Raw genomic sequence first — 14537 nt, forward strand, 5'->3', positions numbered from 1 at the left:
TCGAGCCCCCCCACCCTACGGGCCTAGTACTCAGCACTTAACCTTACTTAAAATTCACATCAGTTTAGTGCACTTAGCTGTACCTCCATTTATGAAGTCTAGCATCATGTTCATTATCCTTATTCAGAGGGGTATAATAATAATAATAAAATAATAAAAAGTATTTTTATAGCGCCAAAATCCACTAATTGCTCATGGCGCTTTACAATAAAAAAAAATATTAATAAAATGATATTAAAAAGTTAAAAACTCTAAAAATTTTAAAAACGGATATTTACAAATATAAGTTCAAATGTACCTAAAAATAATAATAATTAAAAAGCCTGTTTAAAAAGGTACGTTTTTAAATGTCTCTTAAAAATGTCAATAGAAGGACTTAATCTAAGTTCAAGTGGGATTGTGTTCCACAGCCTTGGGGCTGCCACGGCAAACGCTCTCTCTCCATATGTTTTTAATTTTGCTTTGGGGGTCGCCAGAAGGTGCTGTGTAGATGATCTTAAAAATCTCCGAGAGGTGTGATAGTAAAGAAACTCTTGCATGTAGCAAGGCGCTGCCCCATGGAGAGCTTTGTAGACTAGAAAGAGAATTTTGTAAATTATACGATAGCGGACAGGTAGCCAGTGTAGCTTCTTAAGCACAGGGGTAATATGATCGAATTTCCCTAGTATGTGTAATAAATCGAGCTGCCGTATTTTGAACGGATTGTAATCTTGAAAGTAGATGCTGTGGAGAGGACTCTTCTCTTAGGTGGTTATTTTATTAGGTTTAGGTTGTTACTGCCTACTTTATTACTTCCTACTAAAAGCGGATCTGTTTTGCATGAAATATAGATTTCGCCGTCATTTCTTGTATGTTGCGAGACGTTCGTGTACCTTAACTTAAGCCTAGAATCCACAAGGGCTCCCGCGCTAAGGCCGCAATCTGCTCGATCGGATCATTTACAGGCATTCACTCTTCTCTGGCGGCGTTCTCGAAGGCTGCAGACTTATTAAAAACAGAGTGATTGTCTTCGCGGCCTGCAGAGACCAATAAAACTTTCTCGATTTCTCCCTCCTCCGTACTTTTTTTGGACCATTTCTCCCTCCTCCCTATTCTTTTCCTCCCTTCCCCTCTTTACATGATCAGCTGATAAAGCAAACCGAGTTCCCAGTTTCGAGTTCGCTCTATTGGAAGAGCTCGAAAATCATTCGGCTGAGTTGCTTGTGTCACCGACTGACTCACTAATGCCTTTCAGTCAGTTCTGATACAGTATAGATGTAGGTTTTTCCTTGTCGTCATGTCCGACTCTAGACCATTTATGAGGGTCTCAATGGGGTGGTGGCTTTTACGGTTAACTGTTAAAATTTTGGCTTTTTTACGGCTAACGGTTAATTTATTTCTATTACGGTTAACAGAAGTTAAAAATTAGTTTCCATTGTTTTTAAAATAATGTAAAAGTTAAAAATTAATTTCCATTATTTATAAACAATGTTAGGTCTTAGGACCATTCTGGGACGATGAAGTGATCTAGTTTCTTTTATTTATAATAACTGACCGTTTTTTTACGGTTAACATATTTTACGGCTAACGGTTAAAATTATCCAATTTTTACGACTAACGGCTAAATTTTTGGTCGTTCAACGGCTAACGGTTAACCCCATTGAGAAACTCATTTACGCCGAAATAAATTTAGCCTGGGTGCAGTCATCTCCCATTTCCTCAAAGGAGAGGGTCGCACTCAGTCTAAACTTAAAATAAACCACTAACCAAAAATAAAGTAGTTCCACGCCTGTAAAATAACGTAAATTCTTGGAGTTCCCGGCAAGCAGTCTGGCACGAAAGCACGCCAAATCCTCGAATTTTAATTTGATAGAGACACTTTGTCTCCAACATTAATAAACACTCACTCATTGAGAAATTGTCTTTCCGGTTTCTCTCAATTCATTATAAATTGATAGACGTCAATGCATTTATAGCTGAGTGTTGAATTAACCAGATGATTGTAGATAATAGCTCGTTGTTTAGCTCCGAATAAACCAAAGAAATCGAACAGTTCTCAGTTTATTTCTCTTTTCAGCCTTTTATAAGCGTTATTTTACTATCCAGCAAGGCAAATGTCCACAGAAAAGGATAGAAATTATAGAAACTGCAGGGCTCTAATCCAATTAAAAATTTTGTCTGATGTGTTTATCCAAACTTCAATTGTCTACTGAGCGATCAAATGCAAATAGGTTTGTGACCCCCTGTCGAGAGGTCTGACATTTGGTAAGATCTGATAATACGCAAAACAGTTGAAGCACTTGTAATTTAGCCAAGCGTTCTTAAAATGCCTAGCGTTTAAGATTGAAAAATGTTTTTTTGAGTCGCTGTTTATTAACATACACCTTACAGTCAGAAGAAAGAAACAGTATTTCCCAGAGCACTTTATGTTCACATATGAACGCGATTAATGGGCTGATTGACACAAAACACGCTTTATTAAAATGCTGTTTGCTGACGTATTTGGGAACATAACCTGTCGTTTCGCTTTGCAAAAACATGAAAGTCATTTGAATAAAATTTCCAATCTTGTCTCTCAGATCAAGATCGAAATTTTTGTTTTCGTTTTGGTTAAAGCGCTCAAGAACATGTTGAATGCTTTTTAATTTGTTCACACTATATAGCGGATGGATTAAACCAAAGTTCTATTATAACGGTCTCCACCGTCAATTACTTGGGCGAGCCTTGCGCACGCGGGCATCGACAAAAGCGAAGGCAAGAAAACTGGTCACAGCTGTTAGCGATCTCATTGTCGCTGATGGGTTTTGATCCTTGATGGTGAATATCTTCAATATGACAAAAATTCTTGCTGTAAGGGAAAGGCAAAAATGCTTCTCAACGAATAGCGCGGCCAAGGAAAAAACTTCAACGCTATTTTGTTTTAGGTCTGTGCCTGTTTTTTTGGAAAACACCTACAAAGTAGAGATTAGCTGTTCTGAGGCATTTGTATTTAATTGCCTTTGTGGACCCAGACTGTTCTAATTACCATCCGGTTTCCCGTTACTTGTGGTTTTAGGTTGGAGTGATTTTTTTTAGAACAGAATGTAGGTAAGAAGTTAGTATGTCCATGGTATCTCTTTCAGACCAATTACTAAGTCACCTAGTCCGCCACCCAGGGCTGCCTTAGATTTATCATAACGCTTTATTTCATGTTAATAGCCTCACGATTATTTGCAACGTAAGAGAGAGGTTCCAAACGTAAATAAATAACAAAAGCTGATAACTAAACGTAGTTTCGAAAGGATATCGATTGCGTGCACTATCAATAGCATAACATCAAGGGCTCTGTCTCATAGGCCTGCTGTAATTCACATCAAGAACGTTCACATATGTTGCCATTTTGGTCATTTATATATTTATATATATGGTCGGAATTTGAGTTCGACCTGGGGCCGCTGATAAAATACCAGATAAAAGGACACCCCAAAGTGAATTTCCATATATGCCGCAAAAACATCTAAAGAGCAACTCTTTGCAAACCTTTAAAAGCAAAATTTATCATAGTCTCTTCATCTTGTTATTTTTATTGCTCCTGAATTGGGTAGAAGATAATTAAACAACGCTTAGTTAATTCCACTCTTTAAATTGGTAATTGGATCGCTGGAAAGACTTTGTGGGTTTTGACCAGTGCCAAAATAATATTTAATGGGAATCGTACATCAAAAATGTTTTGTGTAAAATCTTTAAGACGCCTGAGGATAACACTATAGCTCTCACCGACATTAAGTTTTCGAGCCCTCAAACTGCCCTTCACTAGATCTCTCGCCAATATGAAACACATTAGTAGGACAGTTGTTGAGCATTTTACCAGATGTTTCTTTGTCGCACCAAACATTTCTCTTCAGATCCTGTTCTTCAAATTTCCAAGACTACAAAAGCAAATTTATAAATGGACTGACAGTGACAACTTGCCAGCGATAAGCTACGAATTTCTCTAAATCAAACATCTGTGAGATCCTGCCCATTGACAATTAAGCCTCTAGCGCGAGAAAGCTATGTTTAAAAACATAGGAATTTGATTGACATGAAAATTATCCAAATTAGCGATTAAACATCTTTGTAAATGGCCTTTGGGTTCATCGACTTTACTAACCAATGAATGAATGCAATGGAAATCGCCCTTATTGCACCAACCAATAGAATGCGCGCTTAGAAGTAAAACTGACGCCTGTATTTGTCAGCAAATTCTCCTAATTGCCTTTATCGTCAATACAATCGCGTTATTGATTTTATATGATATGTCATACGCGCTCAGGCGGCAGGCCTTTCATGGTCTGTTTTGTCCTAAACCTGACAGATAAGTACGGCAGAGCTACGCCAATTGATTCAAGCTGCGACTGCTTCAGATCACCTTGCTGCAGCTAGGCGCAAGGAAGCTACCGCAAAATACGTGAATCATGGCTTCGGTTGGAACATGGCATCAACACATCTACAACAACCCTCCAAAGCAACCAACACCACATTTTGTGGCTAACATTCTCGGCCTTCAAGCGGCCCACCAACCGAACTACATGACAAGCGCTTGTTCTCAACAAGACCAACCGCTTAGCAAACGTCGCCTTTATTTAAAAGAGAAGGAAGCGAAATTAAAACAAAGTGAGCAGGATGATTCGAGCTGCGACATTGACGAGAAGGAAATCCCAGCTCAATCAAAATCAGATATAAAAGGTAGGTGACTTCATGCTCTGTTAATGGGTTCGGAAATTGGTGGCGAGGGTAATCAGCACGGATCAATTTTCTAAATGGTTCTCGGTTTTCTGTTTTCATGCAGAATCTTCTTCAAACCATTCCAAAGGAGTAAAACGACTTAAAGGAAAGTCTGGCAGAGAGAAAGTCAAGAAGAAAAAAGCTAGAACCACATTCACTGGACGACAAATTTTCGAGCTAGAAAAGCAATTCAAGGAAAAGAAGTATTTGACTGCTACTGAGCGAAGTGATATGGCCGCTCTGCTTAATGTGACAGAAACTCAAGTCAAAATTTGGTTTCAAAACAGACGAACGAAATGGAAAAAGCAGGAGAAAATATGTGAAGTAACACCCGAGAATGACAAAGATTCACAAAGCGAACATTCGGACAACAAAGATAGTGTATCCTCGGATATTGGGCTCGATAATGAGGACAAAAGTTCTGATTTGGATGGAAGCGGTTAGCAAGCGCCCGTGTCTCACGCTAGCGATTGAGGTGTAAAATATCTGTTATTTATTTTATTCACACACACTCCCACTCTTTAAAACTAAACCACAATTTATTTGTCTAGGAATTTCAAAAGTAAAACTGTACAACTAATGCACAAGGATCGTTTTAATTGTTCATTTTCTTGAACTGCGTGAATTATGACAATTATCTTTTCAATGGTTTTGTGCTTACATAAATTAAGAGACCGATTAACGAGATTCTAAACGGTGGAATGATCCTTGAGTTAGCCAGCTTGAAATTGCTCGTCTGCGAGGATCATTGAACATAATGCATGCAAATCGTTCATTTCACAAGTCAATTTTCTTAGGCAAGTCGCGAGAACGGTAATTTAACTTATTCAGGAAGCAATTGATGAGCAAATGTACTCGTGTCTCTTTATAAAATAATGAACTGCATTGTCGTTTGTTTGAGAAAAAGATATGTTTCTTTCAGATGAAAGCAGTTGGAATATTTAACTCAACGATTCAACAGAGACCATTAATTGATCGCCAAGTGATCAGTTGTCCTCCAGCCAAACTGTGATATAAGCAATTTTATTACACAGCAGTTGGCAATTAACTGTGCGTTCGTTTAGTGGTAAATATTAGAAACATCTTTGCCAGCGTACGTATTCTTCTGTCAAGTCGGTTTGCTGAATTATTTTAGCGCAAGGCAGTTAACGTAATTGTTAGAAGTCTAAATTACCCTGAGGTGGTGTAGTTAAGTTGTTGTGTTGCGACTCTTGATTAAAATTGCTCCTATAAATTATACTTTGTTGCATTGACAATCAAGGACCTCCTGCTATCTAACAAACGAAAGCGACGCCAAGTATGGCCTTTTCATTAATGTTACACATGGTTATTGCTAACATAGTGTCTTAATTAACAAACGTTCAACTGAAAGGCATTTTATCAAAATATCCAAACTTAATCCGGTTTTCTGAATTTGTTTTCCTTGTGGAGTTTTGGGTTAATGTTGCTTTTACATGCATAAAAGAATTGAGTCGATTGATTGAAATGCCTTATTCATGTCATAGAGGTTGCCGTTTCTGAAGATACAGTCGAGTTGAAATTTGCGTGTGCTCTCTGTTATTCACGGCTGGTTGCCTGCCTGATAAATATGATCAAACGATATCACAAATTGCATCCAATCTAAATTAGAATTTAGTGTGCGCTATTCATAAACAGTAGATATAGTTAATTGGAAACAAATGGGCTTCGTTGAATTTGGTAAAGTTGGCGAAGTTATAAGGGGCTAGAGTCTCTAATTTTTAGTTACTAATGCTCATTGGGTTTATCTAAGAGTCCAGCTTTTACAGCCGTATTTAATGGTCAACAGAGGAATATTTTAAAAAGAACATTAGATGGTTAATAAAAAGCACGTTTTGCCAATCTGTAAAACATTTTGCATACAGTTTTCCTCTTTAATATAGCTGAAGGCTTCATTGTCTGATTTCAACTGATTCTTTTCTTCGATCAGTAATTTATTTGGCATTTTTCTCGATTGTTCACTGATATGGCACAATTAAGAAAGCTTTACTCATGCCCTGCCTTGCATGATTACCACAAGATCCGCGGAAACCACACGTCTTTTGTGCGGAGGAAACATTAAGCTATTGAAGTTCCGAACGGGAAGTTTGCTCATATTTTATACAAACATTTTCCAATCGAAGCGCATTTTGTGATTGTAATTTTACGAAACCCAACCGTCCCAGTGGCCCCGGCCTTCACTAAAATTTACCTTAAATACTTCATTATTTTGGGAAAACAATTTTTAGAGCGTCTAGAGCTAGTGAGCTTGAACTGTCTGCAGTGTAAAGCTTTTGGGAGTGATATTTTTAGTTTGAAATGAATAATTAACGGAGAGTTTTAATGGGGTGCACACGAGTAATATCACTTCCTTTTGTATATAGAACAGTGACAGACAACATGCCAGGTCATTAGGCATTTTAAAACGTTGAAAGATAAAACTTGAAAAACTGTTTGACGCCTCAGATTGTCGAAGGAATTGTTTCAACATTTCACGCAAAAAAAAGTCTGGTTTAACGTAATACTTCAATTTAATTTGTGGCTTTCCTGGATCGAGGTTCATAGTCTCGAGCGAAAGGTAGCATTTCCAAACCCTTACATAGCCGAGTCACAAACCGAACGCGAAGTATTATTATGATTTTTTCTTTAACTGTCAGAGTTCTTCTGATTATATTATTTGGTAGTGTGCTTGAGCATATGCTCTTCGACACGTTAACTGCTAATGGAGTGTATAAACAATCTTCACTTTTCATTGACGAAATTAAGCAAACACCTTTTAGTAACCACGTCAACCAGAAGACAGATTTATATTGCTTCATCTGATGGTTTGTGCTCTTGAGTTGTTTTTCAGTAAAAGTCAGCTTCAATGAACTGACGTGGCGCGAGTGCTGAACAATTTCTTGTCAGGCGAACTAAGGTCTGTGAAAAATGTCAGTGAATATACGGTTAGGGCAAAACCTGAGCCTACATGAATATTAACTGAATTGATGTGTGAGGTGCCTTTGTTGAAAGCGTTTTATCTGATTCTTTGCTGACGACCCAGACTATTAAAGCGAGAAATCGAGTTGTTTGCAAAGAAATCTAGAAAGTGACAAACTGTGTTCATAGGAAAAGGCGTTTTAGCAGTTTAATTGGAACCACAGCCTTCTTAGCTTACCCTAGTTTACAACTCTTTCTGCAATTAAACTCTATCTAGCGCTAAATTTTCCAAGTCTCGAAAGCCATGTGCAATCGATTAATAAAATATATAATCTTTCGTCTCCAGTAGGGCTATTGTGTTAAGCCATTTAGCGGCTTCTTTGAGTTGGCTTAACTTCAAACAAAGCGTTGATCGCATAGATAAACAAGAGTGCGAAACACAACACGCGCTCCAGACCGGACGTGCTGCGAAAATCACTTTATGTTTATCTTCAGGCGAGTAACTCATTAATAAACCGCCTCCGGGGGCAAAACTAATAGTGGAAAGCTCACAAAATTCAAGCACTTAAACTACGTCGTGAGAACAATTGTGCTTTTTATCCAAGATTAAACGTGGCCAAAGAGATCACGGCGAAGATAGCAGTAATTAAAAATTTGACAATCGGATTAACAACCAATGAAAAGCCATAACAAATAATCTTTTCCCTTTATTGACACAGTCGGTTTTGCTGATAAAGGCGTAATTGACTCGGAGTAGGATCGATTTCTTCTTAATCGTTGCAGTGCAATTAACTAGTTGCACTTAACCAACTCGTTTAGTCTCTTTAAAGGAAACGTTTTAGAGTCGAGTCAACTAATTCTCAGTCAGTTTGTCAAAAAATAAATGCGCGTTTCCTTCTTTTGAGGCGAGCACTTTGACACAATACCTAGTTCGCCTTACAGACATTTAGAAATTCAGTAATTAGAAGTACGCATTCCGCGAACGTCATTTTGCGATCGACAGCCATGCAGTTAAGATTATTAGCAAGTTGATCTTGAAAAGATCAGCTTAGCAGTTGATTGATTTATCTATTAACCAAACGGAGACTGAGTCTTTCTGAAATAAGGCAAAACCATCAAAACTTCAACTCATGTCAAGTTAATCACTTTTCAAGGGAATTTTGACAATTTTGAAGACGTATCTCCCCAAAAGGACATGAACATAGCTATTGCGTTTCTTATTAGCTTTGTGGACTTGAATAGACTATTGGTTTTTTTCTTGCGCTGGTCTTGGTTTTTGATTTCGTATTAAAATGCCGTTGATTCCAGGAATTTTTTAATGAAGCCACTAGCAAATTTTCGATGTGATTTATAAAATTTATATCTTTCTGTTTTTAAAGATCGAGATGGACTAAAATTTTAAAAACATGCTTTGAATATACACCACAAAAATAAGAAAATCGGGGTTTATTTCCTCTATTAAATGTTCAAGCAAGCAACCGTCTACGATCTCCTACCGGTATACGTTGGATCAATAGTGATCTAATCGGTTTGATATATAGAAAACTGAAATTAAAAAGCAGAGACCTATACAACGTAGAATGATGAAATTTGTTATGTACTATATTTCGGCTGGCCGAAATATATAGCTATATTTTCTCTACTCGTATTTATATAGAGCTTGACTCCTTTCTACAAATTTAAACCAAATGTAACATTTGAATACGGAGTTCCATGACTGCCAAAATGCTTACGTAAATGTACGTTACTGTTATAGTAACATAAATTTCTATCGCGTTATATTCATTATTTTATTTAAAAATAGCAAAAATAGGTATCAGTAAAAACTTACAAATTTAAGAACGGTTTAGGGACTTCAGGCTTAACAAAGAAAAAAAGAAACAAACAAAACAATGAATGAATGAATGATATAGGTGCTCATATAGCGCATTTACAAAGCTCAATGCGCTTTACAATTAGAATTATGGAATGAGATCGGACATCAGCATATAATATAAAAACAGCATATAATATAAAAACAAATGCAAAGAGTGTATTCAGTCCGTAACTGAACTGTTTTAAAGGACACTGTCAAGGGGATTTTAATGCTTCACGGTAAAAAAAGGATAATAAAATTGGCGAATAGGTCTTCTCGTACATAAAATGCACCTAGTACACCAAGATGGAGATATAAAGTAAATTGTTGTTGAAGGAAGAAGGAAGCCATAATAATTGTTATGTGTTTTTCCAGTCCACCAGGACGAAAGTTGAAAAAATCAGCCTGACTTTTTCAAGTTGAGACCTAAAGTTTCTGATGGCATCACAAAAATATTACTCGTTTATCGCTTCAGTACACTTGCATGTTGATTTTTAACAAAATTGGACCACTATTCGTAGTTTCCATATGTCTTTAGGCTCTTGAGTTTTGAATTGAAATTGGTGACAGTGTCCCTTAAAAGCCTGACGCAGTTTTTGTGGTTTTCAGTTTTAGAATGATTACGAGCTACGATATTCTTGTGAAATTGAAATGGCCAAGGAACAAGAGTGTTTATGAGGTCTTTTCATAGTTCATTATCAAATGTTTCTAAATTTATAACTTATTATAGCGTTGAAGTAACTTTCGTTAGCTACATTTATTAAAATAAACTAAAATAAGCAAAAAAATATTTGCTGTTACTGAAATTCGGCCAATCAAAGAGCAAAATACGAGCAGAATTGATAATTTTTAGAAGCATTGTCACGCACTCAGGGAGGAAGGCTAGTTTTCGAGAAAAATTTATTTGCTATATATAGACGGTATTTTCAGCCATAACATGATTTGTTAGCCCCGACGAACTATTTGAATAGGAAACCGAATCACTCATGTCGGTCGGCAGATCGCTAAATCGTATTTTAACTCAGAGAAAAGTCATAGATGTCTTTTGCATTACGAACTTAAAGGGTAGGTCAATGTACAAAAGAGAAAAAAAAGCTTAAGAGGTTGAGAATAAATCTTGTTCATTTGTTCGTAGTTTTGTTAATTGATTTTATCCTTGTTTTTAATGTTTTGTCAGCCGTTTCAGTGAAAGGTTTCCCCATGCATTAACGGTGTATAAACTTAAATATCAATTACAAGTTTACACAGCCTGTTGGCTGTTGCTGTGTGTGCGTGCAGAGATCACAGCTTCGATTTTTTTTAAATTTCTATCAAATACAGCAGACTCATTTCATGCACGAACGTCTATAACTTTAGATGAGGCTAAACGTTCTCAACTTTTAGTCAACTTGAGACTAAAAATAGGTTCATTTCTTTCATTTTGTCAGAATTTTGAAACGAACATGCATGCTTGTGTTGAGTTCTAAGTTGGATTTGAATAAAGGCTTATTGATATAAATGGACGTGCCCGTTTTCACGATAAATAAAAAGAGTGTTGCTGATCCATTTCTTAAACTCTAAACAAATTGTGAACTGAGATTTAAGACGAAACACAGACGATATTTTTACCCATCAATGGTAAATAAAGGGGTCACGTAGAGCGTTAATAAGCTACACCCTCGGACATTGGTAGGAGAATCTGCTTCCCCACTTGACAACTCAAAAGATACTTTAAGACGAAGATTTTATATATTATATTCTCCCCTGAGAGCAATAGCACTAAACATCTTTATTCAAAAACCACAAAACGCCGAGGTGAATCAATTCACAGAAGCGAGTTTTCACCATTAACTGATTCTTGTTATCATTGAGGCATCTAAAATATTCAAGTCGTTTCAGATAATGGTTATTCGAATTTTCTCGCTCACATTGTTTTAATTATGCTTCCTCCAAGCTCCTTTCTTTTATATAAAAAACCGACGTTTGCTAAGCACTTGGTCTGGTTGAGAACAAGCGGTTGTCATGTAGTTTGGTTGGTGGCCCGATTGAGGGGCCGAGATTATGTTAGCCACAAATTAAAGTGGGGTGTTTGATGCCTAATGCTTTGACCAAAGCCACGATTCGTCTTAGAGCAGTTTTCAGATCAGTGTCGTAAAGCCAAAACCAAAGTAATCATTTTGGCCAATCAGAAAAGACGCAGACAATCTAGTAAATCAATCAAAACTCGAAAAGCAAATGCGGTACATTTCTTCGGCGCGAAGGGGGGGGGGGGGGGGGGGAAACGCGTGTGAGCGAGCCACGATTGGTTTCGGTACTTCTGATTGGACGAGAAAGTGGTTTGAGAATTTTAACGAGAATAGCGTGGGAATTTTTAAGCGCTTGAAACGTCAGCTTTTTAAAATTCGCTCAAGCTTTTCCAAAGCAAACAAAAGGCTAAATCAATAGACACCTTCTCACAGACGTTTGATATTGGTTTTTAATAGTTCTTTCATCTGGCAAACCTTTATCAGCTTGCCGATTGCTTTTGCAGAATGGCAACCACAAGCAATTTAATTAAACGGGGCAACAAAACTGATACCTCGGAAAAAGTAATAGTTGTCGTAATTGTAACCTTGAGATTTGAGATAATTTCACAAAGGAACATCCGTTAAAGTCATCAACCCATTTACAGCTAATAGGTCTCACCTTGGCCTCTCTTCAGCGCCGAAGAAAATTGTTCAAAACCATTTATAGCGAAAGCTGGGGATCAAATATATATATCTGTTTGTTGGTCACTTCGAAGCTATTTATTTAACAATTAGGCGGCAATCGCGAGGTTTCTATCGGCTGATAGTTGGCAAAGGGCGAGGCCCAAGATCAACTTTCAAAAGTCGTAGAAACCGAGAGCGACCTGTCTAACTGTTTTAGCATAGCTTGAGACCGATCTATCAGACAGAAGGAAGGAGTTCAATGAGAGTGGTTTTGTTTTGTGATTTCGGCAATTTTACTTGCGCGCGCTCCAAGGGTATGCTATCGTATAATTACACAGTTTGTCTAATAATCTGTCACTGGAATGTGCAAAAAGATGATAGTTTATAGGGATAAGTTTTGAATTGACTTGGGACTTCGAAAAAAACAATAAACAAGCCCAAAAAAGCATTTATATTAACTAGTGGTAACCACAGGTTAGAAAGTTCGGGCCTTGACGCACTTAGAAAAGGTACTGGTACGAGAGTGCGTAATTTTAGATGGCAGTGTCGATAAATAAATGATAAAATGGACAAAAGACAATTATTCCGAGTAACGCATCAAGCAAGGAATGCATGTTTTTATCGTTTTGGGAAGTGTAATCGAGCACGCGGTGTGAATTGAGATGTGGTTTTTCTCAGTCGGTAAACTCGCTATGTTGTGCTCGCCTTTTATTAACGTGGCGCGATTAATGATAAATCACTGGACAAAAGACAATTATTCCGAGTAACGCGTCACACTTAATTGCCTCGAACCGGCCACGAACCAGTCAGAGTTTTTTTTGATTGACAGTTTTTTTGAAGTGTAGACGAGCACGCGGTATGAATTGAGATGTGATTTTCCTCGGTCGATAAACTCGCTATGTTGTCAGTGTTATAACGAATTTCTCGAGAATAACCGTTGTTGGAATCATTCGCTTTGCCGTGGTTTATGTGTGATACAATCAGAGCAAATTTTCTCAAAAGCAACACCTGTAATACAAGTCTGCAAATTGTAATGTTTGCAATCTTCCATGTGACAGGAGCCAAGATATTGTGTGACAATCGTTCTTGGAGAACAGATTTTTCTCTTCCGGTGTTACGACAAAGTGTCGTGATTGACACATTTTTCGCATTCCGATCGTTCTTAGTGGAAGAACAAAATTTTCAACTTCCGTTTTCTGTTTGCCTTTTATTAACGTGGCGCACACGCGTAAAACGCAATCCGCTGGTCACTGTCAAGATTAGGGTTGCCGGCCTCCCTTGGGCCCGCAATGAAAAGTTAAAAATAATAGCCCGCTTTTGTTCAAAATTAACATACGCTTGCACGAGGCTTTAGTCTCAAATTAAACAGAAAATCGGACAGACTTTTTTAAAATAAGTGCCCTTGTGACTTGGAAAAACTGCTTAAAACTAATCACAAATTAAAATTGTTCTCTCTTTGTCAGTTCACTTGATATCTTCATTTTGGTGTTTTTAATAGAGACATATTTCGTGTATCAGCGAAGGTAATTAGCCCGGATATTGTTAGCGTCATTTAGACCAAAAATGCCGCAGTGTTTGTGCCTTTATAAGGATATTTGAGAAGGGTTTTTGCTATCCAGTATGGCGTATCCATGTGATCAAACGATTGCTCCCAATAAGGATAAATATTTTAAAACTATCAAATTCAGTTGTTCATTAAAGAATAACAATTCAACTCTTCTTGAGGACTGAACAAGCAGATGCACAAACAACAGAAAATTGATCGATAAACAAAATCCTTGCATGGATTCTTTCTAGTGACGCCTCGTATTTACTTACAATTTAACACATGTTATTGGAGTTTTAGGTGTTGGGGACGTACACAATGAAATAAAACTGGTCAAACTAGTTTTAGAAATGTAATATCGTTAGTCCGAAAGTATGAAACCCGTAGTTAATTCCCGGCGGGTTAATTAAAGGTGTTTTAGGATTAATGAAAGTTTAACAGACGTTTACTATTACATAATTCCTCAGGAAGCGATTTATGATTTAGTCTGCCCAAGAGCTCAGGCAGGATCCGCTTTCGTATACTTTCGGCCATGTATGGTGATACACAGCACTGGTTATGCAAAAAGTTTTGCGCCAGGCTATTCCCCTGTTGCATGACACAAAGTTTCGCGCAGACCTTCACGATGTCGGTTTTTTTTTTGGAAGTCACCCCGGAAGTCACAGCAGTAAAATTAAACTGAAGAGATTTTTGAGTCGATTCGAATGAACTTTTAAACAAATTTCCCCTTGAAAAGCAGAGTACTTTACTGTTTTAGTTAACTTAAAGACGTCATTTGTTTTAAATCCTGCCTCGCGCTTTAGCGCGAGGTTCACATTGAACTCCA

General features: G+C 37.4%; 2 protein-coding genes across 4 annotated transcripts in view; one reads left to right on the forward strand and one right to left on the reverse strand.

Moving 5' to 3' along the window:
* LOC144642705 (epididymal sperm-binding protein 1-like) overlaps window positions 1-14537 on the reverse strand; it is a 211799-nt gene that overhangs the window by 93506 nt on the left and 103756 nt on the right. The window lies entirely within an intron of this gene.
* On the forward strand, window positions 4280-5962 carry LOC144642706 (uncharacterized). The gene is made up of 2 exons (XM_078501749.1): window positions 4280-4686; window positions 4790-5962. Exons 1-2 carry the CDS (start codon window positions 4416-4418, stop codon window positions 5167-5169), a joined length of 651 nt encoding a protein of 216 aa, XP_078357875.1. The 5' UTR covers window positions 4280-4415; the 3' UTR covers window positions 5170-5962.

This window comes from Oculina patagonica, chromosome 2 (assembly GCF_052425735.1).
Source record: "Oculina patagonica isolate OP01 chromosome 2, crgOcupat, whole genome shotgun sequence".
In the NCBI taxonomy this organism is placed as follows: domain Eukaryota; kingdom Metazoa; phylum Cnidaria; class Anthozoa; order Scleractinia; family Oculinidae; genus Oculina; species Oculina patagonica.

What these genes read in the sequence shown, in the direction of transcription:
- LOC144642706 (XM_078501749.1), top strand. Translation starts at nt 4,416, where the DNA reads ATGGCTTCGGTTGGAACATGGCATCAACACATCTACAACAACCCTCCA. An exon ending in ATCAAAATCAGATATAAAAG is followed by an intron (nt 4,687 to 4,789) that starts GTAGGTGACTTC and finishes GTTTTCATGCAG; the next exon opens with AATCTTCTTCAAACCATTCC.